Raw genomic sequence first — 27,088 nt, forward strand, 5'->3', positions numbered from 1 at the left:
TGTGTTTTTGAGCAAGTGTCTTAACCTCTCTGAACCAATGGAGCTGACACCAATTGCCTCACCAAATGGATACTGGATGGACAAGGCTGCCATGGAGCTGGAGCCCTGGGAGGCGGGGCAGTGAGAGCAGTTTAATCTGAAGATTTTGCCTTGACCATCCTGGGCTGCTGCTGTGCTTGCAAAGGACCCATGTGTTCCCAGCCTGATCCCTCTACAGGTAAGAGCCAGACTCTGGAATACGCTGAGGCTCTAGTATTGCCTCTTGCCAGGCCTCCGATACCTTGGTCCACAATATAAAGAAACAATATGTGGACAGCAATTTCTTTATAACCATTTCAGAAGTGACAGTACAGGTAAGTTGTACATAACAGCATCTGATCTTTTGGGCCAAAAGGAGGCTGGGGGGGAGGTCATTCTCCCAGTCCATAGGTATAAACAGTGAGGTCTTTGTACCTGATGATACTAGGATGGCATGAAAGCCAAATACCAGAGGCTTCCATGGTCTCTGCTTGTGGGTTTCTTTTTTCTACTTGAGTTTTGAGCAAGAGAACTGGCAACAAAATGAAAGGGATGATGGGTTATTCTGGGACATGCTGGCTCAAGGTCAGGCCTCTGAATAAGGCCTTAGACTTTGGGGGGCCCCCAAACACCCCCTTTTGGGCCCAATCTACTAGATCTCTGGGCCAAAGCAGTAGCTCCGCCTGGCTGAGACAGGGAGAAGGAAGCTTTGAAGTCAGTAATTCAAGGTCACTTTGCTGGCCCAGCTCCATCTGGCAATGTTGACTCTGAGGCAATGAAGGGGAGAGCTGGGAACACAGGGCAGAAAGAGGCGGCTAGCACTGGAAGGAGCTGGTGTAACTGGGAAAGTGGGGGGCTGGCCTCAGATGTTTCTAAATAAAACCCAGCCCCAGCTGAGACTTTGGTTGTTTATGGCAGAACCGACCAGTATTGTCTTTTGTATGAAAGCAGGCAAAAACGTGCCTGGTAGATTATTTAGCCAGGCTGCCTGAGTACTGCCTGATAAGCATCAGTGGTTGTACAGGGTGTGTCCCAAAGCTTTAACATGTGTTTTTTCACCCAAGTCTTCTGGCAGCCCTGTTACTGTTACAGTTCCCCTCTCGGAAGGGAGGGAACAGACTCTGGCTACGCTGAATGACTTCGAGGACTAGCAGCTTGACCTGCTGAAGCAGTGGGACTCCAGTTCCTGAGTCAGGTCAGTCTACCTAACGCGTAGGAGGATCTGAGAGCGAATCCGACAAGACCCGAGGTGGCCGTGGTCTTAGTTCAAGAACGCGGAACCCACACTGGTTAATGCGCCCGGAAATTTCAGCCCAGCCAATGCGAAGGATGCAGTTGTTTGTTCAGATTTGCCTTTTTGGGCTTAAGCTGATGCGTCAGCAATTGACACTCTGGTTTAAATAGGGCATCCTGGAGTGAGAGTTTTTCCTCACTAACGGCTCCCCCAATCCTCCAGCTCCCAGCCCCTGCTCCCGGGCTCCAGTCGGTCTCAGCGTGTTCCAGAGTCTGGTCTTTACCTGTAGAGGGATCACGGTCTCACTCGCCTCTCGCTCTAGTGGAGCGGAGCCTCCTCCGGTGCCCAGAGAACCGCGCGCCGGGTGCGGGGGCGGAGCCTCGGCTGGTGCAGGGCCGGGGGAGGAGTCCCCCGGGCCGGACTCCGCCTCCTCCCGGCGAGGCCCAATAGGGTGGCGGCTCCGGCGGCCCCGCCCCGGCCCTGCCTGAGAGCCCCGCGCTTCGCAGGCCTCCGCAGCCCGCCGCCAGGCAGCCGCTAGCAGCAGCCGGCGATCGGATCTCGCCTCCTCGGGTTCCTTCGCTCGCTCATCCGCCAGTCCGACCTCCCACCCGCTCGGGATGGCTGGTTACCTGCGGGTCGTACGCTCGCTCTGCAGAGCCTCTGGCTCCGGGTCGGCCTGGGCGCCAGCAGCCTTAACAGCCCCCAACTTACAAGAGCAGCCGCGGCGCCACTGTGAGTGCCACGAGGAGGGTCCGGGCGGGGTGCGCGCCCGGCACCGCGACGTGGCGGCCTTCCGGGAGGGGACCAGCGAGCGCGACCCGGGACGCCCGCGGGCCGGGGACGGCGGGGTAGGGCACACAAAGAGCCGGCGGACGGGGGCTTGCTCCCCTGCCCCACCTTCCAGGCCGTGCCGGTCGCAGGGGTGGGGACTTGAAGAAAGGTGGCAACTAGTGGCCCGGGGCGATCTCAGCCCTTGCAGCCCTGCGCCCCCAGATTTTCCCGCAGGGGGTTCTGGGGGTATCCCAGGCCTGGAGGGTATCCTGCCCTCCCTGCGCTCCTGGAGGGAGACAAAGCAACCGAGTGGGTGCTGGAGCGCCTGGCCCGCTCCCCCGCGAGAGGGAGGGTCGCGGCGCGGTCCCTGATCAGACAAAGGAGGGGACGGAGGAGGCAGCCACTTCCCCTTCCTTCTCACCCTGGGCGCTAGGTAATCCCTGCTCACTGTCAGGCGCTCGTCAGCTATTTTTGGAGCCTTTTAGGCTACAGCTGGAGGAGCGTCCTTTTTATTTTCGCTTTGTTTGGACGCCCCCGTTCTCCTTGTCGGCGCACTTGAAGCTCCATCCTGGGGCCTGTCCTTGGCTTGACCGGCCTCTTCTCGCTAGCCGGCTTCCGCGCCACTCCTGGGCCCTGCCCAGTTCACCCGACCAGGAGACCTGGCAACCGAGCCAAAATGTCACTTTCCCAAATCGTGCGTCATAACTTCTGTGGTACCCTTAGTCCCCTGCTTCGGAGAGAAGGCAGTAGTCATTGTTTTGTTTGGCCGTGCCAGGTCTTCATTTCGGCATATGGGATCTAGTTCCCTTATCCGGGATCGAACTTGGGCCCCCTGTATTTGGAACACGGAGTCTTAGCCACTGGACCACCAAGGAAGTCCCGAAACGACGGTAGTCTTGATAAGCAGGGCATAATAAGCAGGACGTAGCCTGAACTTCCATTACCAAGGCAGGCTTGCCCCTCTGACATTGGTCTGCCCCCTGGTTCTCCATCGCAGGCTGCAAAAGGCAGGGAACAATGTAGGTCCCTTGACCCCGGCTACTGCCTGTTGCCATGGAAACCCCTCTCCTGACCTGGCCAGCATCCCCTTGGAGTGAGGACAAGGGGGTGGAGCTCAGGCAACTTGGTCTTACTGCTGGAGTAGGTAATCTTTAACCTAGTGTGGGAGCAGCCGACCAGAACCCAGAAGGGCCCCGGCACCCTCCCTCTCCTTTCAAGGAGAAAGGGGCATTTCTGTTTTTGTATACTCATGGAATTTGTCTTTAAGGAGCCAGCCCTGCACCTCAAGGTTCCACGTGTCCCCAGACCCCAGACAAAATTTCCCATATGGCACCACCTTCAGGAAAATATGGCAGCAGTTAGATACATTCTCCACTTCTCCCTTTTATTTTTTCTTCTGCACATATGGTAAAAAAAAAACCAACCCACACAAACAAGAAAACAGAGCCCCTTTGGGGGCCTGAATTTTGGTAACACATAAAAAGAGCAGCCAGTGGCAGGTCATTTCAGAAGCCCCAAGAGGGGTTTGGTTATTAATGAGGAGAAAGCCTGGTGTTTGAGTTGGACATGCATGCGACTGTACAGTTGTGACCTCTGCTAGCTTGTTACTTGGCAACACTGCTGGAGACAGAATACTCGGCATTCCCCTTGATGACAAGAAAAGAATATGCTTTGGCTAAAATACTCTGTGTTTTTGCTGCCGGGTAATTCCCACATGTGTCTCTTTCTAGTTTTGCAACTCACAGGCCTCCTGCGACTGCTGGTGGTGGTTCTGATAAGTTAGCTTGGGGAAGTGAGGGTGGGCTCTTCTCAGCTGCTCAGCGGGATCATTATCTGGCCTTCCTTCGCTCCGCTCCTAGCCTGGGAACTTCTTAATTTCCTCACCCCCCTGTTCCTTAACTTTTCAGATCTCTGTGACCTGCTTCAGATCTTGGTGACTTGTTTGCCCTCTTAGATTTCAGAGGAAATTATTTAACAATTGTTCAAAGTTGTGCAGACCTATCAGTAGTGTTCTTACGTGTTCTCCACTGAGCCTTGTTTCAGCTGCATCAGATAAGACCATAGTTACCCCATCAGACCTGGCGCTAGGGGTAAAGAAACCGTTTGCCAATGCAGGAGACATACGAGATGCAGGTTCAGTCCCTGGGTTGGCAAGATCCCCTGGAGGAGGGCATGGCAACCCACTCCAGTATTCTTGCCTGGAGAATCCCATGGACAGAGGCGCCTGGAGTCCATAGGGTTGCAAAGAGTCGGACACACGGAAGCTCCTTAGCATGCACGTATCCTCCCATCAGGGGTGTTTTGGGTGGTCATGTTTAGGCCCTGTAGGTTTTGAAGAAAAGCTTCTGGAAGGGCCTGGGGCCTGCCCCCCAGATCCTTTATGGACAGTTGAGGCCTCTTTTACTGATTCCAGGATGGGGTGTTGGAAATTGCTCTCTGATTACTGGAAATCAGCCTTGTGACTTGCTCTGGAGTTTACACTTCTGTAAACCCCTGTGTAAAATGCCAGCAGATGGCAAATATTAACACATGTTAAATTTCGAGCTACTCCAGCCCATTACCTGGCAGAGATGCCACCCAAGTGCATTCATGATGGTCTGGTGCCATTTCTTGGTGAGAACTCACCGGCCTCTGTGTGGTAATGCATCCCGGGATGGGGGAGGGGATGGAGTAACTTTCTATCCAAAGAGTAGGTTATGACAGGGCAGCCCTGACCAGACTGAATTGACCGTAGCTTGACATTCATTCATGGACTTCAGCAAATATTGTGCTTCTACTATGTGCCAGGCACTGTGCCAGGGACACTCTGGGGGCAGAGCTGGGCATAAGGGACAAAGATTTCTGCCCTTATGGAGCTTAAATTCTAATGTGAGGAAGGACAGTAGACAAGGTAGAAGTTGGCTAGTGTGATGTACGGTGACAACAGCTAAGGAGAACAAATAAGGGAGAAAGATATGGGTGAAGGTTTGAGTAGGGCTGCCAGATAAGACCCCAGTGAATGAAGGATAGTAAGTCCCCTATATACAACCTAGTTCTGTTCGGAGAGTACGTTCCTAAGACCCATTTGTAAGTCCAACAAAGTTAACTTAGGTACCCAGCTAACACAATGGACTGTTTAGTACTGTACTGTAATAGGTTTATAATACTTTTCACATAAATAGTCCATAAAAAAATAAAGAAAAACATTTTTAATCGTACAGAACAGTGCCTCGAAAATACAGGAGTACAGTACAACACAGGCATACAGGCACTGGCATCGAGTGAACAGGCAAGAAGAGTTACTGACTGGAGGTGGGAGATGGTAGAGCGGAAGGGTCGTCAGCAATAGGAGATGGAGGGCAAGCTGCAGTGTCACTCACGCCTGATGCTGGTGGCGTGGATTCTGGTTCCTTGCTGGAACTAGATGCGTGTTCGCGTCTTTGAAAGTTTGCATCTTGAAGGTTCATACACAGGGGACTTACTGTACTGAGGGAAAGAGGGAATGAAGAAAACAGGCCATTTAATGTTCAGGGGAAGAGGGAATGCCGACACCAACGCCACGATGCAGGAGGGCACCTATGCTTGTTCGAGAAGCGGAAAGTCAGGCTGGCTCAGTGCGCGTGATGGGAAATGATAGGAGGTGAGGTCAGGCTGTGGAGGTTGAGATGTGGGGGGGAGCTTGTAGGCCATTTTGGAGGATTTTGGCCTTTTCTGAGTGAAAAAGGAGGCTTTGCAGGGCTTTGAAAGGAATGTGACTTGATTTACATTTTAACAGGAGTGTTGCTGGCATCAGGGACCTGGTAGGAGAGTGGCTTGGACCTTGGTGGCAGTATTAAGGTGGTTGGCTTCTGGGCTCATTCTGTAGGAAGAGCCAGTAGAATGTTTATGATGGTTTGGACGTGGATGTGAGAGAAAGGGAGGCATGAAGGATGACACCAAAGAAAATGCTAGAGCCTCTTCCGGAATTGCTGCCCTGCCTTCTTAAATCCTCAGGAATTGGGGGCTTCCCCCCACATTCCCGGTGGGCTGCCGTCTATGGGGTCGCACAGAGTCGGACACGACTGAAGCGACTTAGCAGCAGCAGCCCCACATTCTACTAGGTCTCTCTGCTGACAGGAGCGTGGGTGGGAATGTGGTGAAACCAGTTACATAGACAGAGGGGGGCGAGGGGGTGCCCGTCTTGGGAGGGCCCTCTAGCCCTGAAGCTAGATCTCTTTACTCGAGCAGCAGCAAGTAGATCCTGAAACCGGGGCTGGGTTTTGAAATCCTTACTCCATGTTCCCGGGCTAGGAGTTGGCCTAACGGACCTCTTGGGACTGGTGTAATTCCATGCCACACTCAGCCCAAGAGGACAGTATTTGTGCAGCAGGTCATCTGAAGATTTTATGGTGACTGTTACTTGGATTTCAGGTCACCTGTCACCACCTGTCTCCCAGAGAGAGGCCGCCGGTGGGGTTGTCTCCACCATAGTGGCTAAACAATAGGCAAGCTTTCAAACCTGAGGGTGCTCTGGGCATGTGGCAGGACTGGGATGGAGGGAGAGGCTGACCTCTATCAGCCTGTCCTTCAGCCTTGCTGTGGGCGAGCAAGGGCTCAGTGGGATGAAGTGACTCTTTAAGAGAGACTGGATTTTTATGTATAATCTTCTGTTGTTGTTTTTTAACTGGTTTAAATTAAACATTTTTTAATTTCTTACTTTTTATGGTGGTAAAACTGCATAACAAAATCTTCCACCTTAACCATTTTTATGTGTGCAGTTCAGCGGGGTAAAATACATTCACCTTGTTCAGCAGTCTCCACAGCTTTTTCATGTTGCAAAACTGAAACTAGGTACCCATTAAACAACTCTGCTTCCTTTCCTCCCCCCCAGCCCCTGGTAACCACCATTCTACTTTCTGTTTCTATAATTCTGACCACTCTAGGTACCTCATGTAAGTAGAATCAGACAATATTTGTGTTTTGTGTGACTATCTTGTTTCACTTAGCAGAATGTCCCCAAGTTTTTTCCATGTTTAGCATGTGTCAGCATTGCTTCCTTTTTAAGGCTGAATAGGCTTTCATTGTCCATATATAGCACATTTAAAAAAATATTCAGGTTAAAATTTATTGTCCTTCTGAGTCAGGTATAGGAATTGTGAAAAGCTTAGGTGATACAGTTATTAAATCCTTACATGCTTAATATTGTTTCTAATTTATTATGAGTTATTTCCCAAAAATGTTAGTCACAGCTGGGTTGAAAAAGTATTTGAGTAATACATAAAAGTTTCCATAGGAGCAGGCATATAAGGCTTTGTCATATACTCATGGAGAATTGTTGTAAGTGTTACAGCTTATGAGGTCCGCAGTTTGATTTAATGGGTTAAGTAAGTCTCTGTTACTAGCTGCATTGTAATTTCCAAACGTAATAATGCATGTAATTAGAAATAAAATAACAAAAAAACTTTTTATTTTTTTTAACTTTTTATTTTGTATTGGGATATAGCTGATTGACAGTGTTGTTTAGATTTCACATATAAGGGATGTCATATGATATTTTTCTTTCTTTGTCTGACTTACTTCACGCAGTATGACACTCTCTAGGTACATCCATGTTGCTGCAAATGGCATTATTTCATTCTTTTTAATGGTCGAGTAATATTCCATTGCATATATGTACTACATCTTCTTTATCCATTCCAATAGAGAAGCTTTTTAAATTAAAGATCTTCTTCTCAAAAACAAATAAGTATTTGGGAAAGGTGGTGATGTTGTTTAAATAAGTAAACCATATTGTAAGTCTGATCCAAAGGGAATTTACCATTGTGGAATTTGAAACAAAAGAACAAGGGGCAAAGGCTATTGAGGTAGGGCCAGATCCAACCCTGAAACTTGGAAGCACTTCCTTTTTTAGTTTGAAAGCAAGTACATCCATGTTTAGGTGGTGTGGGGCCCAGTTTTGGAAAAAACTCAGAATCATGAACATAGTTTAACTTTTTGGCAGAACGTTTTTTCTTAAACATCCTGGATTAGTTTCCAAAAGGTTCTTGTCTCCTCTTGAATGTTCATATCACACTTTATTTCTCCATTCATCTGTTGATGGACACTTGGGTTGCTTCCACCTCTTGGCTATTGCGAATAATTCTGTTGTGAACGTGGTTATGCAGATAACTTTTTGAGAGCTAGCTTTTAGTTATTTAAAAAATTTTTTGAGGAATAGTGGCTCCACCATTTTACATTCTCACTAGCAATGTACACGGGTTCCAATTTTTTTACATCCCCATCAACACTTGTTACTTTATGGCTTTTGTTTTTGTTTTGATAGTAGCTATCTTAAGGGGTGTGAGGTGGTATCTCATTGTGGTTTTGGTTTGCATTTCCCTAATGATTAGTGATGTTGAACATATTTTTATGAGCTTATTGATGGGTTTTTGAGAAATAGCTATTCAAGTCCTTTGCCCCTTTATTAATCCGGTTTGTTGTCATTATTGAAAGGGCCTATTTTTTAAGCCTTGGTCACCAAACAGCATTAAAAAAAAAAAGAAAAAAAAAAGATCCACTATAAAATGACCCACCCCACAAACAAAATGAGCCACAAACAAACAAGAAGACCCACCCCACAAGCAAAATGAGCCTCTCTGCTGCTGTGGCTCACACCTCCCATCCCTGTTCCCAGCTCCTTTGGGCAGTTGCTTTGAGGGAGGCTGACACTTGACTTTGATAATAACGCCTCTTGGTCTTTCTGTTTTCAGTGGTGATAGTGATAGGGTTAGTCGCTCAGTCGCGTCCAACTCTTTGTGACCCCATGGACTGTAGCCCACCAGGCTCCTCTGTCCATGGGATTCTCCAGGCAAGAATACTGGAGTGGGTTGCCTTTCTCTTCTCCAGGGGATCTTCCCAACCCAGGGATGAAACCCGGGTCTCCTGCATGACAGGTGGATTCTTTACCACCTGAGTCAGTTTTTCTTTCCATCCTCACTCTTTAAGGATAGGCACTGTTGTGTTGAGGTGTTTCAGGAAGGGCCATTTACCCTTGACACCTGGTTGTAAATAGGCAAGCCCTGTGGTCTCTGAGGGTTTGACATTTGCATACACAGCTGGGAGGGCTGCCTGCTGTGGTCTTGACATTGAACTCCCCCACTGAGGTGTGGTGTCCACAGGCTGCTGTGCCTGAAGCTCAGAGCTTGAGAGGAGCCCATGCTGAGGCTGAAACCTTTAGGACTGGCCCCAAATGGACCTCTCCTTAGGGATTCTTATTATGGTAGCTTTAGTACATTTAAAGGTCTTCCCCTGGTGGCTCAGCGGTGAAGATTTCACCTGCTAAGAAAGAGACGTGGGTTTGATCCCTGGGTCAGGAAGATCCTCTGGAGAAGTAAATGGCAACCTGCTCCAGTATTCTTGCCTGGAGAATTCCATGCATGGACAAAGGAGCCTGGTAGGCAACAGTCCATGGGGTCCATGTGTTGGACAGACTTAGTGACTGAACAAGTACATTGAAAGAAATTGATTGGCTCTCATCACATTAACTCATAGAAGATGTGTCTGAAAATTAAGCAAGCTAGCTCTACAACAGCCCAACAGGTCCAACAGGTTTCTGCAGGGCCACTCCTGCTTTAGACCAGACATGCTGAAGGTCCAAAGTCCCCAGTGCACCTTGGGAGGAGCTGGAGCAGTGCCATCTGTGTTCCATCTTGTTCCCTCGGGGATGAAATATTTGGAGCCTGTGTTTGCTTTCTGCTTCTCTCCATCTGGCCCACAGGGGCATCCAGAGGCTATGCTTGAGCCAAGGTCCTGGGATCTATCCTGACCCTGACACAAGCCATGCTCCCTGGGTCTCATTTTTCTTCCTTTTTAGATTAAAAAAAAAAAAAATCTGTTTGCACATCGTTGGAGAGTGAGTCATCCGGCTGCACATAATTCACTTGCTGCTTCTGCAGGAGGGGGAGTGAACGCTGGGCAGTGGGACCTGGCTGACACTCCTCCCTGCCCAGTGAAGGGTGGGTCTGGCCAGGAGGAGAAGTCTCTCCCGCCAGCCTCTTCTCACAGCTGTGATATGCTGTGCCTGTGTCTGGTTCTAGATGCCGACAAGAGAATCAAGGTGGCGAAGCCAGTGGTGGAGATGGACGGCGATGAGATGACCCGTATTATCTGGCAGTTCATCAAGGAGAAGGTAGTTCCCTCTCAAAGTGGCCGGCCAGGCTCAGTGATTAGTCCCAGCTCCCGTCTCCTGAGACCTGCTTCAGGTCCCCGGGGTTCACCCATCACCCTGGTGGGCAGGAGCAACCCTGTTTGTCTCCTTCCGCCCACCCTTCTGTCATGTCCAGACAACTCATGGCCCTTATTATTTTATTTATTTTTTAAATATTTATTTATTTATTTGGCTGCATTGAGTCTTAGCTGTGGCTCTCAGGCTCAGCTCCACAGCATGGAGGATCTTATTTCCCAGACCAGGGATTGAACCCACGTCCTCTGAATTGAAAGGCAGGTTCTCAACCACTGGATCACCGGGGGAGTCCTTGCTCTTATTATTTTTTAAAATACTTGTTTATTTGGCTGTGTCAGGTCTTCATTGTATCATAGAGGGGTTTTTCATTTCGGCCTATGGACTTCAGCTCAATAGTTGGAGGCTCAGTAGTTGTGGCGCGTGGACTTAGTTGCTCTGCGTCATATGGGATCTTAGTTCCCCAACCAGGGAACAGACCCATGCCTCCTGCATTGTAAAGTGAATTCTTAACCACTGGGCATCCAGGGAGTCCCTCACGGCTCTTACGACATCAGGCACGGGATGGTCCTCAGCCATCTGTGTCTTGTACCAATGTTAAAGCATTTTGAAGAACGTGTGCAGATTCAAACCTAATCATGTATCGTGTCTTTTTTTGGGGGGGCTGAATCAAGCTTTTGTTTTACTCTTCAGATTAATTAACACATATATACAGATATAGGAAGTACAAGAAACACCCCGGAGGAATTCAATCTGTGTTGCAGATTGAATATTTATCTCCTTTCAGGGAGCCAGCACAGGTTGACTTATCCTTCAGGAGTTTCCTTTTTGTTTTTAATTTATTTTTTATTGAAGTGCAGTTGAGTATGTTGTCTTGATCCCCTACATTCCAATGTACTCCCTTGAGGGAGTGAAAGATGGACAGGGTTCACATCATGAACCTTTCCTTAGCAGTCCAGGGATGTCATCGTCAGTTGTGGCATGGTGTCTGTTGGGGAGAGTGATGTGTTTGAGCCACCATGGCAGGTGGTTCCCAGGGTGGCTGCTTGACTTCTCCAGAGTCTCTGTGGGCTGGGTCTGCCGGGGGGAACACATGGTCCGTGTGAAGACCCCCGGCTTGTGTGTCTGTCCCCAAGAACAAGGTTGAGAATCGCCACTTCTGAATAGGGAAGGAGAGGGAACTCACTGTTTAGAGAACTCTAGATGCGCTTGGAGTTGGGGTTTGGCTGAGTTGATGGGCCACCACGGGGGATTGGTGGTGTTTTATGTGGTCCACACTGGGGAGGAGCCCTCCAAGGGGCTGCAGCCTGGGCTGCCAGCCTCTCTCCAGAGTCCCAGCCTCCTGCCAGCTTTGGCCAGCCCTACGGAGGTCTTTCCTCTTCCCTTCCCGGATGGGGTGTCCCCAGGTGCCCCTGAATCCCAGTCAATCTGGGCTGATGCCTGGCCCCGGCCGTCCGTTTCTAGCTCATCCTGCCCCACGTGGATGTCCAGCTCAAGTATTTCGACCTGGGGCTCCCGAACCGTGACCAGACCAATGATCAGGTCACCATCGACTCCGCGTTGGCCACCCAGAAGTACAGTGTGGCTGTGAAGTGCGCCACCATCACCCCCGATGAAGCCCGTGTGGAAGGTGCGAGGCGGTGGGGGTGGGGTGGATGGGATGGTGGGGGTTGGGACAAGGAGTTAGAGGGTCACCGTCTTAGTAATTTAGGCTGAACCTGGCGGGTGGGACTGGAACCACAGCGTCTGGACTGAGGCTGTGTGTTGCCAGGTTCATCAGACTGAGCTCCGTCCCAGTGTGACGTGGCAGTGATAACGGCCGACAGAGCACTTACCATGTGCCAGCCACTGTTCTGGGCACTTTACCTATAGCATGCATTTAAGTCTCACAACAGCTCAAAAGGCCAGGTGTTTTATCAACAGTTTCGTTTTATGGGCACTTGCCTGAAGTGGCACAGCTAAGAAATCTGATTCAGGAGCTCCCATGGCCACTCTTGACTCTGTTGCTTCCCCACGGTGGTTTTTAGGAGCCCCCTTCTAGCTACATTCTTGCTTAGGGTTCAGATCCTGATCGGAAGGTGGGGGCTGCAGTGGGGACACTTCATCTTTGTCCTCATAGAGTTCAAGCTGAAGAAGATGTGGAAGAGCCCCAATGGAACCATCCGGAACATCCTCGGGGGAACTGTCTTCCGGGAGCCCATCATCTGTAAGAACATCCCACGTCTCGTCCCCGGCTGGACCAAGCCCATCACCATTGGCAGGCATGCCCATGGCGACCAGGTCGGCCCCAGTGGGAGTGGGGCTCTGAGGGCCTGGGACCCCCACCCCCAGCTGGAGCCCTGGGCCTGAGCCATCTTCTCATCTCTGCAGTACAAGGCCACGGACTTTGTGGTTGACCGGGCTGGCACATTCAAGGTGGTCTTCACCCCGAAGGACGGCAGCGGCCCTAAGGAATGGGATGTGTACAACTTTCCTGCTGGTGGCGTGGGCATGGGCATGTACAACACGGACGAGGTGAACAGTGGCTCCTGGGCTCTGTCCCCTGCCTATGTCTCTGTGTCTGGCCACATCGGGTTGATGGTTCCGACTCTTCCTGTGTCAGTGGCCTGAAAGTCTGAGGCCTGAGAGCAAATGCATCTTTAAGTGTGTTCAGGGGGCCCTATGGTATGCCTAGCATCCTGTGCTCATTCTTGGGTGCGTCTTGGGGCATATTGGTTGTCAGCTCTTGGTTTACAGCAAACTGGGTAAGCGCTTCTTTCCCTCCCTACCCCCATTTCTTGGCTTTCCTTTCCTCTGTGGTTGGCCTCATTCTTAGGCCGTGAAGAAATGGCCCACACTGGCTCCGAGCTTATCCCTGCCAGCCTGGCTATCCTAGCAGAAAAGAGCCTTTTTGGCTCCTGGTTCCAGCAAAAGTAGATGGCCTGGGTCACATGGCCATCTCCCAGCCAATCATGAAGGCCCAGGGGAGGAAGGGCTCTGATTGGATAAGCCCGGGACACAGGAGAGACAAGCAGGTGGGCTGAGGGCATGGCCCCACCCTAGCCATATGGTTTCAGAACTGGGGAAGGTGGTAGCTTTCCCAAGTAAAGCTGGGTGTCTGCGTCCTCCCAGAAATTGGGAGTAGGGTGCTGGGCCAGCAGCAACAGTAGATGCTCACTCCAGGGAAAGAAAAAGTGAAAGTGTTAGTCGCTCAGTCGTGTCTGACTCCCCATGTCTCCTGCCAGGCTCCTCTGTCCATGGAATCCTCACTCCAGAGGGGCTGGGTAAACCCGACTGCGTGTGAGGGTCGAGTGAGGGGAGGGGAATGCTGTTCCCAGGGATGGGCCTGCCCTGGGGACCACTCCAGGGATCTCTCTCTCCCTGCAGTCCATCTCGGGTTTTGCACACAGCTGCTTCCAGTATGCCATCCAGAAGAAGTGGCCACTCTACATGAGCACCAAGAACACCATCCTGAAAGCCTACGATGGGCGCTTCAAGGACATCTTCCAGGCCATCTTTGAGAAGTAATGGCTTCTCCCTTTTACTGCTTCCCAGGGAGTCCATGACCCTCAGCCCTTACCCACCGTGGGAGACTGTCCCAGTGTGTCTATATCGGCTCTGAGGCTCAGGGAGGGATTCTCCAACTTGTCAGCCTCCTGCCCTCTCCCCACCACAAGCCCCTTTGCTCCCAGGCACTACAAGACCGAGTTCGACAAACATAAGATCTGGTACGAGCACCGGCTCATTGATGACATGGTGGCTCAGGTCCTCAAGTCTTCGGGCGGCTTTGTGTGGGCCTGCAAGAACTATGACGGAGACGTGCAGTCAGACATCCTGGCCCAGGGTATGCTCCCCTACCCCCCGGGACTGGGGATGGACCGTCGGTTTTCCCTTGCTGGGAGAGAGGGTGGGTGGGGAGTGGGGGCGCTGGTTTGCACATCCTTTTGGGAGGAAGCTGCTCCAGTGGAGCAGCAGGACTGGGGCTTGCCTGCTCATCGCAGGGTCTGCTGTAGACACATGGAACAGGGGCTCTCTGGTGTCTGAGTGAGGAAGGATCATCTGTTATGTTTGGACTGGGGTATTGCTAAGGCTGTAGTTCCAGAGGAAGTAGGACACAGGAATTTACATCCTAAAGGCCAGGCGTGTTAGCCCTGAGGTTGTTCTCATCCATGAAAGGGCCTATCCACGCAGAAGATGTTCCTGTCTATGCAGGAGACTCAAGAGACACCGGTTCAATCCCTGGGGTTTGGCTCTAGTAGAAAGACAGGAGTAAGTATTAGGTTGACCGAAAGGTTTGTTCAGGTTTTTCTGTAACATCTTTGGCCAAGTTTTTAGCCAACCCAGTACAACCAGATGCTCTTTAAATTGCAAAGAATTTGTTTTGCACAATAAACCTTTTGGATACAGGAGAATATTGGGGGGTGATGGCAAACCCCCCAGCCCTAGAGCATCCTAAAAGACAAGCTGAGTTGCAGCAGAAAGCCTGGGTGAAGCTGTCAGGGAGGAACAGAAAGAAATAACCCAGTTGTAATGGGAACGAGGGGCTTCCCAGGTGATTCAGTGGTAAAGAATCTGCCTACCAATGCAGGAGACGAGGGTTCGATCCCTGGTCCAAGAAGATCCTCTGGAGAAGGAAATGGCAACTCACTTCAGTATTCTTGCCTGAGAATCCCATGGACAGAGGAGCTTGGTGGGCTACAGTTCATAGGGTCGCAAACAATCAGCTACGACTGAGCATGCACACATGCATTCATCTTGTTGGGACTGAGAGCAAGAAAGATAGTGGGAAGAGGCAACATCTATGCGTAGGGAGTGGAAGAGAAACCAGGCTCTGTGAGGAGGGCGGGGGGCAAGGTCTGGCTCCCATAAGGAAAAAGTGAAGCCCACGTCAGGCTGCAGTGAAAAGGCAGAGAGTCTCTGTGCTTCATAAAAACCTTTGACTTTATTTTGAAAAGTTCAGTGTGATCCTCTAACTAGAACAATTCCTATCTAGGAGGGAAGGATGACAAGCCCCAGCACACAAGAGAAAGGCATGAAGTGTGTAAGGACTAGTGAGTGTGAAGGTCCCAGGTGAAAATGGAGAAGGGATCCCCCTTCCTCTGCCCCAACAGCAAAAATTCTTAGGCAAATAATCCCTCTAGAAGTTGCCCACTTTTTCTTTCTTGAGCATTTACAGTTCTTATTATGGTGCCGTGGGGTGCTTTTGAAGCCCAGGAGACCTTGACCATAGTAAACTTTGACATCTGGATTTGAAAAAATTTGGAAGTAGATCACAAAGCTTTTTTAAAATTTTTAAATATTTATTGTTTATTTGACTGTGCCAGGTGTTTGTTGTGGCATACGGGATCTTTGATCTTTGTTGCTGCCCTTTGGGATTGTTAGTTTTGACGTGTGGGATCTAGCTCCCTGACCGGGGATCGAACCTATACCTTCTGCATTGGGAATGCTGAGTTTTATCCACTGGACCACCCAAATCGTAAAACTTTTAAGTGGCCTAAAAGAGCAGAGAGCTTCCTGGGTAGCCCAAACAGTAAAGACTCTGCCTGCAATTTGGGAGACCTGGGTTGGCAAGATCCCCTGGAGGAGGGCATGGCAACCCATTCCGGTATTCTTGCCTGGAGAATTCCATGGACAGAGGAGCCTGGCTGGCTATAGTCCGTGGGGTTGAGAAGAATCGGACACGACTGAGCGACTAACATGCACATACTCAAGAGAGCAGATGAAGTGAGGACTGTAAAATAGCTGGCCACAGGCTTTATTCTTCCTGCTTGAATGAGCCTCTTGGTCACCTGTCAGGGTGGGTGGGTAGAACTTTGTGGGGGGGTGGGTCTTGTGCCCTGGGGGCCATAGCTTCTGGGGCATCTATAGGTAGGGGATGCAGATGTATGCCAGCAGGCGGATGAGAACCACCTCTGAGTGCCACCTGCCCTGTCCTGGGCCCTGGAAACCTAGCACAAGTGCCTGAGGAGAAGTGCTGGCACTGAGAGGGGGTCTTCCTGCTCTCTAGGCTTTGGCTCCCTTGGTCTGATGACGTCCGTGCTGGTCTGCCCGGATGGGAAGACCATTGAGGCTGAGGCTGCTCATGGCACAGTCACCCGCCACTATCGGGAGCACCAGAAGGTGAGTGCCAGGGCGGTGGCTGCGAGCCCTTCTATCCCCGGAGCCCGAGCCTGCTGGCCCCGAGGGCTGGGAGCATGGGCCTGGTTCTGTCAGTCTAGAGGAGGGCAGCTGTGTCCAAGGGGCCTTTTCATTGGCTGCTTGGCTCTTCATCCCCCTGCGACCTCTTCCCCCAGGGCCGGCCGACCAGCACCAACCCCATCGCCAGCATCTTTGCCTGGACGCGTGGCCTGGAGCACCGGGGCAAGTTGGACGGGAACCAGGACCTCATCAGGTGAGTTGGTTCTGGGCAGGTTCTGGGCCCCGGCTCTATACAGTCAGGGTCTCACTCTGCCCTGTGCCCTGCAGGTTCGCCCAGACCCTGGAGAAGGTGTGTGTCGAGACGGTGGAGAGCGGAGCCATGACCAAGGACCTGGCGGGCTGCATCCATGGCCTCAGCAAGTGAGTGGCCTGGGGTCAAAGCAGGGCTGGGCTTCCGGGGGCTCAGGGTCCCTCGTAGAGGTTTCTTCCTAAGTCAGCTTGGCTGCCAGGGGACAGGACAGGTCCATGGCCCTGAGTGATGGCTGGGGCCAGCCTCCGCACACCAGGCCCAGTGAATGGGTCCCTATCCCTAGGCCAGCTGCTCAGAACCTTCCAACCCCTGCCGCAACCATCTCCTGGCTTCTCTCAAAAGAGCTTGTACTGAGCTGCCTGTTGTTACCTGGAAAAGCAAAGCCAGGCCTCGCTGGGTTCCTGCTGAGTTTGCTGTGGCCCCCTCCCCCCCCTTTTTTTGCCCACACCATGCTGCATGTGGGATCTTAGCTTCCCGACCAGGGATCAAACCTGTGCCCCCTGCAGTGGAAGTGCAGATTCTTAACCACTGCACCCCCAGGGAAGTCCCGTTGTGGCCTCGTGACAGTGGGCTCCAGGTAGCCTCTGGCCTGTAGCCCTCCCCACAACTGCATGAGAGACCTACTGTCTGGATGCTGTCCTGGACGGGGCCGGGGGCGGGGGGGTGCCCTGCCAGAGCCACCCTCACATGCACGTGCTCTCTTGACAGCGTGAAGCTGAACGAGCACTTCCTGAACACCTCAGACTTCCTGGACACCATCAAGAACAACCTGGACAAAGCTCTGGGCCAGAAGTAGCGGCCAGGGTTGCTGCCAGCGCCGAGCTGGCCGGGCCGGAGGCGAGCGGGCAGCCAGGGGTCCCCCTGCCCCCCCGACCGACATGCTCCGCGGCGGAGGGTGAGCCTCTTAGCCCCTGTTAGGAGGCCTTTCTAGGGGACATTTTTTTTATAAGCAAGAAGTTTTTAAAAGGATCTGTGTGTTTCCCCTCATGGTGACATGAGGCAGGAACAGTGTGTTTTACCTCAGCCAGTGGTATGTTTTGCATACTGTAATTTATATTGCCCTCGGAACACATGGTGCCATATTTAGCTACTAAAAAGTTCTTCACAAAACAGGTCTGCTGTGTTTGTCCCTGAGGGGAAGGAAGCAGCCAGGGCTTAAGAGGCAGATGCCTTCAAAGGGCTGGTGGATTCCAGCAGGGGCAGACTGGGATGCCCAGGCTGCCGCAGGCCTCTGGCCAGTCAGGGGGCCAGGCTGGGGGGCGGTGACCGGGCAGCAGGTCTTGGGGGTGGTGGTAGGGGGTCACTGAAATTTCCCAGCACGTTCTGGTTTCTATATCCTCTTCTCCTTTTTGAGAGTAATCACTTCCCAGTTGATTCCGGTTATACTTTTTTTGTGTTTTTTGTTGTTGTTGTTATTGTTGGTTTTAACCAACAATATTTTGTTATTGTTGGTTTTAACCTTCTGAACGTCTCCAGACCTCTTGATTTGCCTGTTTCTCAGTCCTCAAAACAGGTCCCACAGAGTAACTGCCTCAGTTCTCTTGCCCACGGCTGCTTAGAGCTTAAGCCTGGCAGTGTGCGTGGGGCCCCTGTGTGGTTGGTCCAGGCCACTGAGTCCCAGACTCGGGCTCCTCTTCACTATTCTTTGGCAAAACTAGAACAGTAAGATTATGGAGTTGTTATACATGCTAGTGATAAAGAACCTGCCTGCCAATGCAGGAGATATAAGAGATGCAGTTCGATCCCTGGGTCAGGAAGATGCCCTGAAGGAGGGCATGGCAACCCACTTCAGTATTCTTGCCTGGAGAATCCCATGGACGGAGGAGCCTGGCGGGTTATAGTTCATAGGATCACAAAGAGTCGGACTGAAGAGATTTGGCAAGCAAGCAAGCAATACAGCTAAACAGATCCAATTTAAAGGGCTGTACTTTATGCAGGGATTATATTCTACTTTTGGTGTTAAGATGTCCTGGGAAAGAGTTGTGACATTTTTTTTTTTTTGCCGTGCTATGCGGCATGTGGGGTCTTAGTTCCCTGACCAGGATGGTACTCAGGCCCTTTACTGTTAAAGCGCAGTCTTGTACTCAGTCGTGTCCAGCTCTTTGTGACCCCATGGACTGTAGCTCGCCAGGTTCCTCTGTCCATGGGATTTCCCAGGAAAGAATATTGGGAGTGGGTTGCCATTTCCTCCTCCAGGGGATCTTCCTGACCCAGGGATCAAACCCATGTCTCCTGGATTGGCAGGCAGATTCTTTACTACCACACCACCTGGGAAGCCCATACCTGGTCTCAGGTCTTGACTTGAAAAAAATAAAACACTTGGCAACCCAAAGTCCATTTCCCAAATTCGGGCGGGCTCTTGTGGCTCCTGAAACCCGATACCTGGAAGCTTTGAGATGGGCTCCCAGGCGCCCACCTCCATGGAGGTGTTTAAGCCCATTCTTCCCCAGTCATCACTGGACTCCCGGAGCTGGAGGAGGAAAGGCTGGCATGCTGGCTGTGCCCAGACCAGCTCCTGGGGGAAGCTCAAGGTTTCCGGCCCTTCTTCCCCATCAGCGAACAGCCAAGGGCTGGCAGCTCCCCAGAAGACACAGCCTCTGAAGCCCAGTCTGGCACCAGGAGCTGGCTTCTGTCCTGGAGCCTGTTGGTGGGAAAGCGGCTTTTCTCTACAAGTGGTAGGAATTCTGATGTCTTGGCCAGCACCCCTTTCTCATGGGCTCGGAGCCCTGCAGGTGGCCATTCTAGCGGAAAGGATGGTCAGGTGCTCCTCTGGGTCCCCTAGAGAATGAAGTACTTGTAGGGGGTTCCTTCTGGGGAAGGGGTGAGGACCAGGTCACCCCAGAACCATGGAAAGAAGCACTCTCAGTCACCTCACTAAAGAATATTCATTTATTTATAATTATTGCTAAGTAAACTTCGCTTTGAAACAGGAACATAAAAACACAGTAGGGCTTTGCACGTGTGGAATTTCTAAAACAGTTGTTTCGTATACATGTCAAAATAAGTTAGAGTGGAGTTCGTCCAGGAGTTTCCAAGTCACCTGAGAGGCCTCGAGAGCCTCCTCTGAACAGGTAGGGGCGGGGCGGGGTGAGGACAGGAGCCTTGCTGAGACCACCGCCCTCGCCCCCCAGCTCAGATTGTGAGTTGTGCTGCTGCTTCCTTCTCTCAGCCTTGCCCAGGTCCAAGGCACAGGGCAGGAGGGTGGGAGGGTGGGGTTGTTCAAGTATGGAACCTCTCAGAGGGCTGGTGCAGATGGCGGGGCTGGGGGAAGACAGGAGAGCGCCAGCCTGGGGGCCAGACCTTCTCCTATGGGCTTCCAAGACCAAGGCCACTGTGTGGCCGGAAAGAGAGGAGGAGATACGGATTTGTTTGTTTTTTTGGTACCTGGGGTGGGGGGAGAAGACGTGGTGGGAAGAGGTAGTTTGCAGGGGACGACGCTTCTGCTCAGCAGGAGAAAATGTCATCTACAGTGACGGGGTCACTGCCACCTGAGGGTCATCATGGCGGGCACCTGGGAGGCTGGGGGCCTCTGGGTCTAGAGAGCCACACTTGGGGTGAGTGAGGACCCCCAGTCCTCTCATTTGCTGCTCAGCATGAATTCTAGTGGAGGAGGAAGGGGCACCTAGCTGCCTGATCCTGAGGCTTCTGTGTCCTCCCCTCTCCCCCATCCTGATCTCAGCCACCCTGAGGCCTGGCTTGTGCGCGCGCGCGTGTGTGTGTGTTAGTCACTCAGTTGTGTCTGACTCTGCCACCCCATGGACTGTAGCCCACCGGGCTCCTCTGTGCATGGGGATTCTCCAGGCAAGGATACTGGAGTGGGTTGCCATTGGTCCTTCAGGAAGGACACAGCTCTGGGGGTACCTCCCCCCAGCTGCTCCCTGGGGCCCGTGGCTACACCTCCTGTGCCTTTGCGGATAGCCCTGCCTGCCCCCACTCTCACCCCGTCACAGAGGCCTCAGGGGCCGAGTGGGTGGGAGTCTGGGTGCCCTGGCATTCCTCAACGTGCTCTTTCACCTCCCCGGGGGCCCTGCAGTCTTTTTCAGTTCCAAGGCAGGAGCTGGGGACAGAAGGGCTGAGAGCGGGCAGGCGATGGGAGCTCTGGCCACTGCTCTGAGTGGCACCAAGAAAGTCATCGGCCGGAGGGGCCAGGCAGGGGTGGAGGGCCTGCCAGGCTCTGCCTCCTCCTGCCTCTTGCCCTCGCCTCCTGAGGCTTCCTGCCCATAGCCCTCCAGGGTCAGACCAACAAGTACCCCCTCCATCCCCACCCTGAGTCCCATCAGGGCAAGCTGGGCTGCTCTCGTTTGCTTGGGGAGCCACAAAGCACGCACAGCACACAAGAAAGCTTCCGCTGGGAAAAAGAAAATGATGTCCATCAGAAAAGAGAATAGGTGACGCAGAGTTGGAAAGAAAAAAAAATAAATTACCTTCAAAATACCCCCCTTTGCTCAAAAAAAAAAAAAAAAAGTGTTTTTTTTTTTCTCTATGGTCTTCTTTTTTAAAATATGTTGCTCTTCCTAGGATTCTGGTAACTCTTGGCTGTCCCCGTCCTCAAATGCATACTTATCAGACCTTAAATAAGAAAAACTCGAGTCCCCCCTCCCCCCTACAGGCCATCCTTGGCCTCCTTGAGGACAGCCCCTCTTGGTCCCCAGTGACCCCCTCCCTGTTCCCCTTACTTAGGGGGGCTGCCACCTTTCTTTGTTAGCGAGTGCCTCACGCACTGCATGTCCTGGCTTTGTCGGGGGACCCTGGTGTGCTGCCCTGGGTAACAGTTTGTTGGAATCCACTTTCAGGACACCCACTTCCAAACAGGGCTGTGAGATGAGGGCTTTCTGGGGCTTGGCTGGAGAGGATGGTAGCCAGGGTTGGAGCTGAACCCTGCTTTCCTAGGGGTGGGACGGGACCGCATGCATGCCTGGCTGGCGGAGAGCGTGGAGGGCACCGGGAGGTAGAAGGCAGAGGGCCCTGCCTGGCTGTCTGTGGACCGGGTGGGGAAGGGGGCTCTGGGCCTGGGCTTTTCCCAGGCCATGGGCTGATGGGAGGGGTTGAGGGTGGGGAGCAGGGCTGACCAACCAGCACAAGAGCTCAACCATCCCTAGAGGCAGGAGATGGTCCAAAGAAACACGACATGGCTCAAGAGAGCTCTTCCTCCAGTAACAGGGCCCCTGAGGAGCCACCAGGACAGCGCCCCCAACACTGGCCGCCCCAGCTCTGCTGGGCCCAGAGAGACAGAACCTCTGCCCTCGTGGCCTGTGCCCAAACAGCTCCCATCCACATTTCTCCTGCAGCAGCAGGCCAAGGAGACGGGGACCTGGACCTCCCGGGTCATCCTTCCTTCCCCACCATGCCTGGGGCCTGTGCCGGGTTCACAGCTGAGGCCAGTAGTACAGTCTCCATTTGGGCTCCAAATCTCTAGTGGTGCAAACGACCAAGTGGGAGGGCAGGGCTCAGGACAGTGGGGCAGGAGCTCATTTCTCAGCTGCAGGGAGGCAGCCCGCACGCCCCACGCCCTCCTTGCCCCGTTCCAGGTGGCCCGGCCTGTGCTATAGCACGTTGTAGTAGGCCATCTCTTTCATGGCCTGTTCCGTGAGGACGCTGGCCTCGGCGCTGCCATCCACACCCGCATAGGCGTAGGCGTTCTCCTCGAAGTCCTCCATTTCCTGCTGGCTGTCGAGCTCAGAAGGGTCCGTGCCCGTCAGCTCCATCATGGGGTCTGCAAGAGAGGGCACAGTCAAGCTTGGCTGCTGCCTGTGAGAAGGGCTGGTCACTCCCACACAGGAAGCAGAACTAAAGGAGTGGTTCCCAGTCACGGCTTCCAGAAGACTCCTACCGCCCTGCTCTGGGGGGACCTGACTGACTCCTGTGGCTTCTCAAATGTGTGCCGAGTGCGTTCAGGCCTGGATTTGAACTCTGGGGCGTCTCTTGCACCGCCTAAGTCACGAAAGTGAAAGTCACTCAGTTTTCTCCAACTCTTTGCCACCCCATGGACTATAGCCCGCCAGGTTCCTCTGTCCATGTTATTCTCCAGGCAAGAATACTGCAGTGGGTAGCCGTTCCCTTCTCCAGGGGGTCTTCCCAACCGAGGGATCGAACCCAGGCCTTCTGCTTTGCAGGTGGATTCTTTGTCGTCTGAGCCACCAGGGAAGCCCCCTAAGTCACTAAGCCCTTATTCTTTGCAACATGACTCATTGATCCCCTTTCCCATATGAAAGATGCCTGTGCTGTATCATGTCAGCCACACCACTTATTTGGCACCTACTGTATGCTAGGCACTTTACATGTATCATCTCCTGAATGCTCACAGTGACCCCATTTAGGAGAGTAAAAACAAGTTCAGAGAGGTTAATCAACTTGCCCAGGGGCACCCAGCAAGTGCTGTTGTTTTGATCTACTTGTGACTATCTCAAAGGGCTATTTCCTCTGCCAGCTGTATCCTCTGTCCCTGCTCTCCAAGGCCAAACACTCAAGGTAGGTAAACAAAGATGATGAGATAAAAACTCTTTTAAGAGGCCTCCTGTCATTTTATCAAATTGAAATCTTTTGTAAAACTCTTACTGTTGGAACAAAGCCAGATAGAAAACTCCCCAGAGCTGGAGGCCTGGGTGGGGCTGCCTTCTCATGAGTTTTGGAGGGAGGGAGGCCCTGAGGACACTGGGAGGCTTGCTGGCAGGGACTGTGGCTGAGTCCCAGTGTGCATTCTGCCCCATCTACCTAGGAGATGCTATGTGTTTGGGAAGAAATAGAACCCAGCCCAGGGGCAGCCTTGATGAGTCTAAGGCATGGTTTTTCAACCTTGGCATTATTAACATCTTGGGCCATGATTCTTTGTTTTGGGGGACTGGCCTGTGCACTGTAGGATGTTTCACAGCATCTATGGCCTCTGCCAGAGAGATACCAATAGCATCACCCCAGCTGTGACACCCAACTGTCCCTTGTGTGTTAGTTGCTCACTGTCTGACTCTGTGACCCCAGGGACTGACTGCAGACCGCCAGGCTCTCTGTCCATGGGATTCTCCAAGCAAGAATGCTGGAGTTAGTTGCCATTTCCTTCTCCAGGGAATCTTCCTGACCTAGGGATTGAACCTGAGTCTCCTGCATTGCAGGTAGATTCTTTACCATCTGAGCCACCAGGGAAGCCCCAAATGTCTCTTAGACATGGTCAAATGTCCCCCGTTGAGAACCACTGAATGAATGGTAATCCCACTCCTTGCCAATGAGTGGCTCAGGATGAGGAATGGGACCCAATTCTGGCCAATGAATCATGAGGAAAGGCCTACTAGTGAGTTCTGAGAATGTTCTCATTGGTTTCATAGAGCAAAGGACAGCAGGTTCTTGCTCTTCCAATGGAGGTGAACAAGGAAGCATGTTGCCCTAAAGGCCACTGGCAGCTATTTTGTGACCATGAGGGAAATCACAGTTAATGCTGTGCAGAGGGAGTCTCACCCGTCATTGCTGAGGGGCTGAATCAGCCAACTTTGCAGATAACCTGGACTGCAAGTCATTTCTTAATTTATTTCCTTATTGTTTAAGCTGGTCTGAATGGGGTGTCTGTTACTTGTGTCCATGGCATTTGACACACCGAGTCTTCTGTCTAAAACAAGGCCAACTGCACCACATCTTATAGACCCTAGGCTTTTTCTTCCTCAAATCCTAGTCCCACACTGGAGAAGACTCCTGAGAGTCCCTAGGACTGCAAGGAGATGAAACTAGTCAATCCAAAAGGAAATCAACCCTGAATATTCACTGGAAGGACTGGTGCTGAAGCTGAAGCTCCGATACTTTGACCACGTGATGCGAACAGCCATGATGCTGAGAAGGATTGAGGGCAGCAGAAGAAGAGGGGGACAGAGGATGAGATGATTGGATGGTATCATCGACTCAGCGGACATGAATTTGAGCAAACTCCAGAAGATAGCGGAGGACAAGGAAACCTGGTGTGCGGCAGTCCACGGGGTCGCAAAGAGTTGGACACAACTTAGCAACTCAACAACAACAACAACATAAAGACCCAGGAAAAATTTCTACCTTTGAGTCTCTTGTTACCCTCCCAACTCCTTTTATTAACTCTATTTGGCAGTTCCAGTTGGTCCCAGGGAACAATTTGTACCATTTTTATTTCTTTTTGCAAAAACATTAATCTACCTCCTAAATTACAGTCCTATAGTTTATTGGATAGGTCTATCTAGAATGTATGCTGCCTTCCTCCTGCACAAGATCAAGCCTGGGCTTCTCAGACCAAGGTTATATATGAGTGAGTTGGGCCACAGCCATTCCTGTCCCAATCCCTGCTTTACTGTCTGTCATCTGGTACAATCAGGAAGAAAGCCACCGTAGGCATCCTTGGTTGCTGACCTCAGATGGAAAGAGCTTATGCCTTAGCCATACTCTGGGAGCGAGGTTTGTAGGGACAGCTACTTTCAAAGGACCAGTACACTGCTCTGTCCCTCATGGTGGGTTTGATTCCTAACAGATCCGCTAGAATACTGGCTCTCAGACTCTACTGTGCATAGAATTACCTAAGGTGCTTAAAAAACAAAAATATCCGGATCCTGGGCCACATGCCAGATCAATTACATTCGAATCTCTGTGGTTGAGACTCAGGCACTTTAAAACTTCTCTGATTTCAGTGTGTAGCCAAGTTTAAGAATGGTTCTCTAGAGCTTAGATCAGAGATTCTCAATGTGAGTTTCTTGACTGGCAGCTTCCTGGGAATTTGGAAATGCAAATGGTCTGACCCAACTCCAGACCTACAGAATGAGAAGCTCTGGGGGGTGGGACTCAGCAATTTAACAAGCTTCCAGTGATTCTCATGTTCCCTGGCTCAAATTTGAAAATCATCACTTCATTCAATTCTTCTCAAGTTTTCCAGTGTAAACAAATCACCAAGGGATCTTTCTGAAATGCAGATCCTGATTCAGCATGTCTGGGGTGGGTGAGTCTTACAGTTCTAGCAAGATCCCAGGTGATGCCAACACTGCTGGTCCTAGAACCACATACTAAGGAAGAAGGTGCAAGAGAGCATCTATATGCAGCCAACAGCATTTCATCCTCACCCAGGGAGAATGGAAAACTGAGGACACTTGTTTCTACCAGAACCCCAGGCCACTCACTGTTCCAAAGCTAAATCAGGGTTATTTCCACCATGCCCCAGCATCTGATTGGCTCCTCATGAGTAACCTCAGATGGCAAGTCAACCCACCCAGTAATTGTCGACACACATTCCTAGCTATGCGTCTTGAAAAGTCGAATAGCTATTTGACTTGGAAAGTCAAATAATCCAGACTATACAAGGAACCTTCTGAAAGTGTGGCTGTCTACTCCTTCCTGTAGAATCTCTTAAGTGTCTCCTCCCCATGAGGCCAGAAAGAATAACGTGCTTCCACTACTGACCAGTGTTGAGGGGAGAGGTCATCACTAACACGTGGGGATGTTGTAACCAACAGCCAGTGAAACCTCTGCCAACTGCAGAGGTGAACAAACGTCTCCTGAGTATGTGGGCTGCATTCCTTTCGCCAGGCACTAGGAAGAGTGTGACTGACTGTATTACCCCTTTTGCCTTGGCCACTGGGAAGCTCAGAGCTCCCCTCTGCATGCCCACAGAACCTCCCACTTGTACTTGGGGTTGTGACCTCACCTGGCTTTCCCTTATCTTCCAGTTGGCATTTTCCCTTTTGTTACTTTCCTTCTCATCCATTTTTAAATTCATTATCGACCAGGGGATTTTTGCAGAAACTACTGCCTTTGACCAGTGATTTTTATTTTGGCCAGTCAAATAGTAATTCTGTTATTTCACTAACACTTTGGAGATTATTACATTCAATAGTTATACCTGACACACCTATAAAGTCTTCTCCAGCACCATGAGTTTCATTTTCACTTTGAATATCCAAATCAAACACTAAGGTGTTTTTTTTTGGTCTTTTTGTTGGTCTAATACATCATCTGAATCAGAACTATATTCTGAAGAACTATCATCTTCTGAGACACTAGTATTTATGTTGCTTAGACAGAGGAAGTACCTGCCTAAAATTCACCGAAAAATTCTTGTTTTACTCAAAATTTCATAAATCGTCATTTTTGAAATTTTATAGTAATAAACTTGAGTTTATAATATACACAAGGTTGGAACAAAAATCTAACAGAGCAAAATGTGAATGATGACAATCGTTAAGTTGTATAATGAACGCTTGATCAATTTTAAGCTCTAATAACTTTGCACGATGATGTTAATTATATCACTCTCTAAAAACATTGATATGTCTCCAGTCAATAACGTCTGGGTAATAAAAGACATATTAACACATCTCTAGTCAAATAATGTGTTGAAAATGCCCTGCGTCAGTGATGATCTTGCATGAGTTCCCTAACTTCTCTATCCTTCAGTGCCTGCATCTGTACAATGGTGATAATAACAGAGCCAACCTCGCAGTGAGGGTCACATGAGTTAATAAAGGCTTGGCAC

The 27,088-nt window shown here is 51.1% G+C and overlaps 2 protein-coding genes and 1 long non-coding RNA gene across 6 annotated transcripts in view; 2 read left to right on the forward strand and 1 right to left on the reverse strand.

The window, feature by feature from the left end:
• Positions 1-1,766: 1,766 nt before the first annotated feature.
• Positions 1,767-17,736, forward strand: IDH2 (isocitrate dehydrogenase (NADP(+)) 2). 3 transcript variants are annotated; one of them, XM_081547052.1, is made up of 11 exons: positions 1,767-1,984; positions 10,057-10,148; positions 11,664-11,889; positions 12,278-12,479; positions 12,570-12,713; positions 13,566-13,702; positions 13,871-14,022; positions 16,186-16,298; positions 16,472-16,569; positions 16,644-16,736; positions 17,335-17,736. In XM_081547052.1, exons 3-11 carry the CDS (start codon positions 11,855-11,857, stop codon positions 17,420-17,422), a joined length of 1,062 nt encoding a protein of 353 aa, XP_081403178.1. In that variant the 5' UTR covers positions 1,767-1,984; positions 10,057-10,148; positions 11,664-11,854; the 3' UTR covers positions 17,423-17,736. The 3 variants fall into 3 exon arrangements, with proteins under 3 accessions (XP_081403178.1, XP_081403174.1, XP_081403177.1); XM_081547048.1 differs by having other exon boundaries at positions 11,664-11,829; positions 12,319-12,479; positions 13,871-14,108; positions 16,164-16,298; XM_081547051.1 differs by having other exon boundaries at positions 11,664-11,829; positions 12,319-12,479.
• A 1,767-nt stretch (positions 17,737-19,503) lies between these two features.
• The window catches only part of ZNF710 (zinc finger protein 710), a 74,739-nt gene continuing 67,154 nt past the window's right edge, over positions 19,504-27,088 (reverse strand). For both annotated transcript variants that reach the window (XM_081547033.1, XM_081547028.1), the window contains exon 5: positions 19,504-22,339. In XM_081547033.1, coding sequence (XP_081403159.1) covers positions 22,170-22,339 — 170 coding nt within the window. In that variant the 3' untranslated portion in view covers positions 19,504-22,169. The remainder of the gene's footprint in view (positions 22,340-27,088) is intronic.
• Positions 23,599-26,929, forward strand: LOC145528516 (uncharacterized). Its single transcript, XR_014070481.1, has 2 exons — positions 23,599-23,729; positions 24,281-26,929. It is a non-coding gene; the product is annotated as an uncharacterized LOC145528516 (long non-coding RNA).

Source organism: Giraffa tippelskirchi, chromosome 12, assembly GCF_054371585.1.
Source record: "Giraffa tippelskirchi isolate mGirTip1 chromosome 12, T2T-mGirTip1v1.2.pri, whole genome shotgun sequence".
Lineage (NCBI taxonomy): Eukaryota > Metazoa > Chordata > Mammalia > Artiodactyla > Giraffidae > Giraffa > Giraffa tippelskirchi.